The 2,658-nt window shown below is 42.9% G+C and overlaps 1 protein-coding gene across 1 annotated transcript in view; it reads right to left on the bottom strand.

Moving 5' to 3' along the window:
* The window catches only part of EMH_0008970 (uncharacterized protein), a gene marked incomplete at both ends in the record, with an annotated part of 3,965 nt that extends 2,606 nt beyond the window's left edge, over nucleotides 1–1,359 (bottom strand). Inside the window, 3 exons of the mRNA XM_013498531.1 lie at nucleotides 370–537; nucleotides 762–865; nucleotides 1,168–1,359. Of these exons, the coding sequence (XP_013353985.1) occupies nucleotides 370–537; nucleotides 762–865; nucleotides 1,168–1,359 (464 nt within the window). The remainder of the gene's footprint in view (nucleotides 1–369; nucleotides 538–761; nucleotides 866–1,167) is intronic.
* Nucleotides 1,360–2,658: the final 1,299 nt, after the last annotated feature.

Genomic DNA, 2,658 nt, shown 5'->3' with positions numbered 1-2,658 from the left:
GCGCGAGGCTCTTAACCTCGTGGTCGCGGGTTCGAGCCCCGTCGTCGGCTGTTTAGGGTTTAGGGTTTAGCAACCTAGGGTTTAGATTTTTGTAATCTAGGGTTTAGGGTTTTGTAATCTAGGGTTTAGGGTTTAGGGTTTATCAGTCTAGGGTTTAGGGTTTAAGGCCTCTCTGCTTAGAGTGTGTAGACGATAATAAAGTTATTTATTCTGCACCCCGAGGGAAGAATAAAAATAAAAATAAAAATAAAAATAAAAAATAAAAAAATAAAAAAACAAAAAAAGAAAAGACAAGACTTAAACTGCAAATGTCTACACGTAATAAAAAGGAAAACACACAAAAACTCGAATTGAGTATCACTGAGCTACCTTTGTAAATTGTTTGCTGCTGCTGCTGCTGTTGCTGCTGCTGCTGCTGCATGCGCTGCTATTCCAGCATCTGTTGCAGCAGTAGCTGCTGCTGCTGCTGCTGCTACGTATACTGCTGTTGCTGCTACTGCTGCAGCTGCTGTAAACAATGAAGCGCAGTGGATTTGCCTTTAAAAACGAAGACAGAGAAATCCGCATAGCCACTGCTTCTGCTGTTGCTGCTGCTGAGCATACTGCTTATACGGCTGCTGCTGCTGCTGCTGCTGCTGCTGCTATTGCTGCTGCTGCGGGCGTTGCAAAAATACCTGCTGTGTATACTGCTGTTGTTGCTGCTGCTGGCACTACAGCAGCTGCACCAAGTTGCTGTTTGTCTGCATACGGTTGCAGCTAACGGGAGATGAGCGTTTGATGCAGCGCGAAACAAGTGTTGCTGCTGCTGCTGCTGTTGCTGCTGCTGCAGCTGCTGCTGCTGCTGCTGCTGGTGCCGCTCCTCCTGCTGCAGAAATATGCATGAATTAGTTTGCACCGGAATTACTTCTGCATGCGCACGATGAAGTTTTCTATTTTGTTTCCCTCTGAAGGCAATCGTATCGTTTCAATATATTCGTTTTTATAGTCACCGGGTCTAAACCACTCGCTTCCTCCGTCTTCTCTCTGCCAGCCCATATTCAGCACGGCAGAAACAGCGAGATGGCGTTGCCTCCTCTTGAGCCTTTCTTCTTCTGAAAGAATAAACTCAAAGTTTAGGGGCCTCCCCTCGTTGATCTTCTCTGCACTATCTGTATATACAGCAAGCACCTCGCTCGGTGCATCCATGAGAGAGATGTCTTGCAATTCAACACGATACGTCGAGCCAGCGGGCACTGTAGGCCGCCCGCCGGCGAACTCCAGCCATCCAGTGATCGTTAAGTCATCTGCAACTGAAAAAAAAGAGAAAAAACCCAGAAAAAGCACAAAAAACAACCCCGGAATCGCTGCCTTCGGCGCCATCTTGCAAAACCGAGAAAGCAAGTGAGAAAGGGGGTGAACAACTGGATAATGCAAATTAAGTAAGGAAAAACAAACAAATAAAAGGAAATATAAATATAAATATCTTAAATTCACAGTTTAAACAATCAAAGGAAGAGAAGAATGCCGCTCAAGCCCCTCCTCGCCTCTGCTGCAAGAACACGAGGCACCAGGAGGAAGCTGCGTGTCAAATGGTTTTTCGGTAGTTTTTTCTGCGATCTCCGGGAAAATACTTAATTTAAAGAATAATTATATAAATATTCACTCAAATATACACAAAATAAGCGGAGAATAGCTAGGATCCTGACCCTGCTCGTGCTGTTGAGGTGTATATGTCTGCCGGGTTTCGTGTTCTTGAATTTGTTGAATGTCCATTCATATTCAGAAACACCACCAGAAAAAGCAGAATATAGTAAGCGATTACTCAAATTTGGGTTTGTATTTTCGAAAATCTATTGAACAATTCTTTTTCTTTTGTTATTTTACTTTATTTTGCCGGTTTATTCTTCTTAATTCGTCCATTTAAACCCCTAATCGACCCCAGCAACTGCAACTGAAACCCTTCTACTGTGCGGCGGCCCACTGCAGCTGCCTCGGCCGATCCACGTACTGGGGCTTGTGGACTTGAATTTGTGAGTTTTATTCTTTCTTTAAACCTTTTTTCTTCTTTAGAAATATAAATATCTATTTCCGAAAATGGTAACCACAAGGAGGCAAACGAGAGAAGAGGAGAACGCCCTCCACGCGGTGGCTGATCCTCCGGCCCCAGCAGCAAAGGAGAGAAAGCAGAGAGAAAAAAAGTACGTTTTCAGTTTTATTTTCAAAATATTGACTCAATTTACTTTTTTATGGTGTATAGACGCGAATTCTCTTTCCCTTTACCGCGGCAGACCGTGTGTGTGTGCAAGTGTTTCAGTTCAATGCCTTATACATGATTTCGTATAAAACAGACAAAAGAAGAATATACAGAGAAATACAGCTTTTTTTTGTTTTGCTTTTTTGTTGAGGAGTTGCAATAGATGATCATCGAAGCCCCAGAAGTCCAATATCTCTGATTTTGTCTTCTTTGTGGCTGCTTGTTCTGTGTTTCTTTGTTTAGTTTCACGTTTTTTTCGTTTTTTTGCTCGTTTGTCTCGTGTCTATTTATTTTATTTGCTTCTATCCTGCAAACAACACCTCCCTCTCCTCAACTGCTGTTGCATGCGTTCTTGGGTTGCTGTGTACCCGTGTCTTGACGCTGCGTTCTTGTTCTTCACTATATATATATATATATATATATAT

This window comes from Eimeria mitis, genomic scaffold, assembly GCF_000499745.2.
Source record: "Eimeria mitis Houghton genomic scaffold, Emh_scaff350, whole genome shotgun sequence".
Classification (NCBI taxonomy): Eukaryota; Apicomplexa; class Conoidasida; order Eucoccidiorida; family Eimeriidae; genus Eimeria; species Eimeria mitis.
The sequence above is the reverse complement of the archived record's forward strand: the minus strand, read 5'-3'. Positions and strand labels throughout refer to the sequence as shown.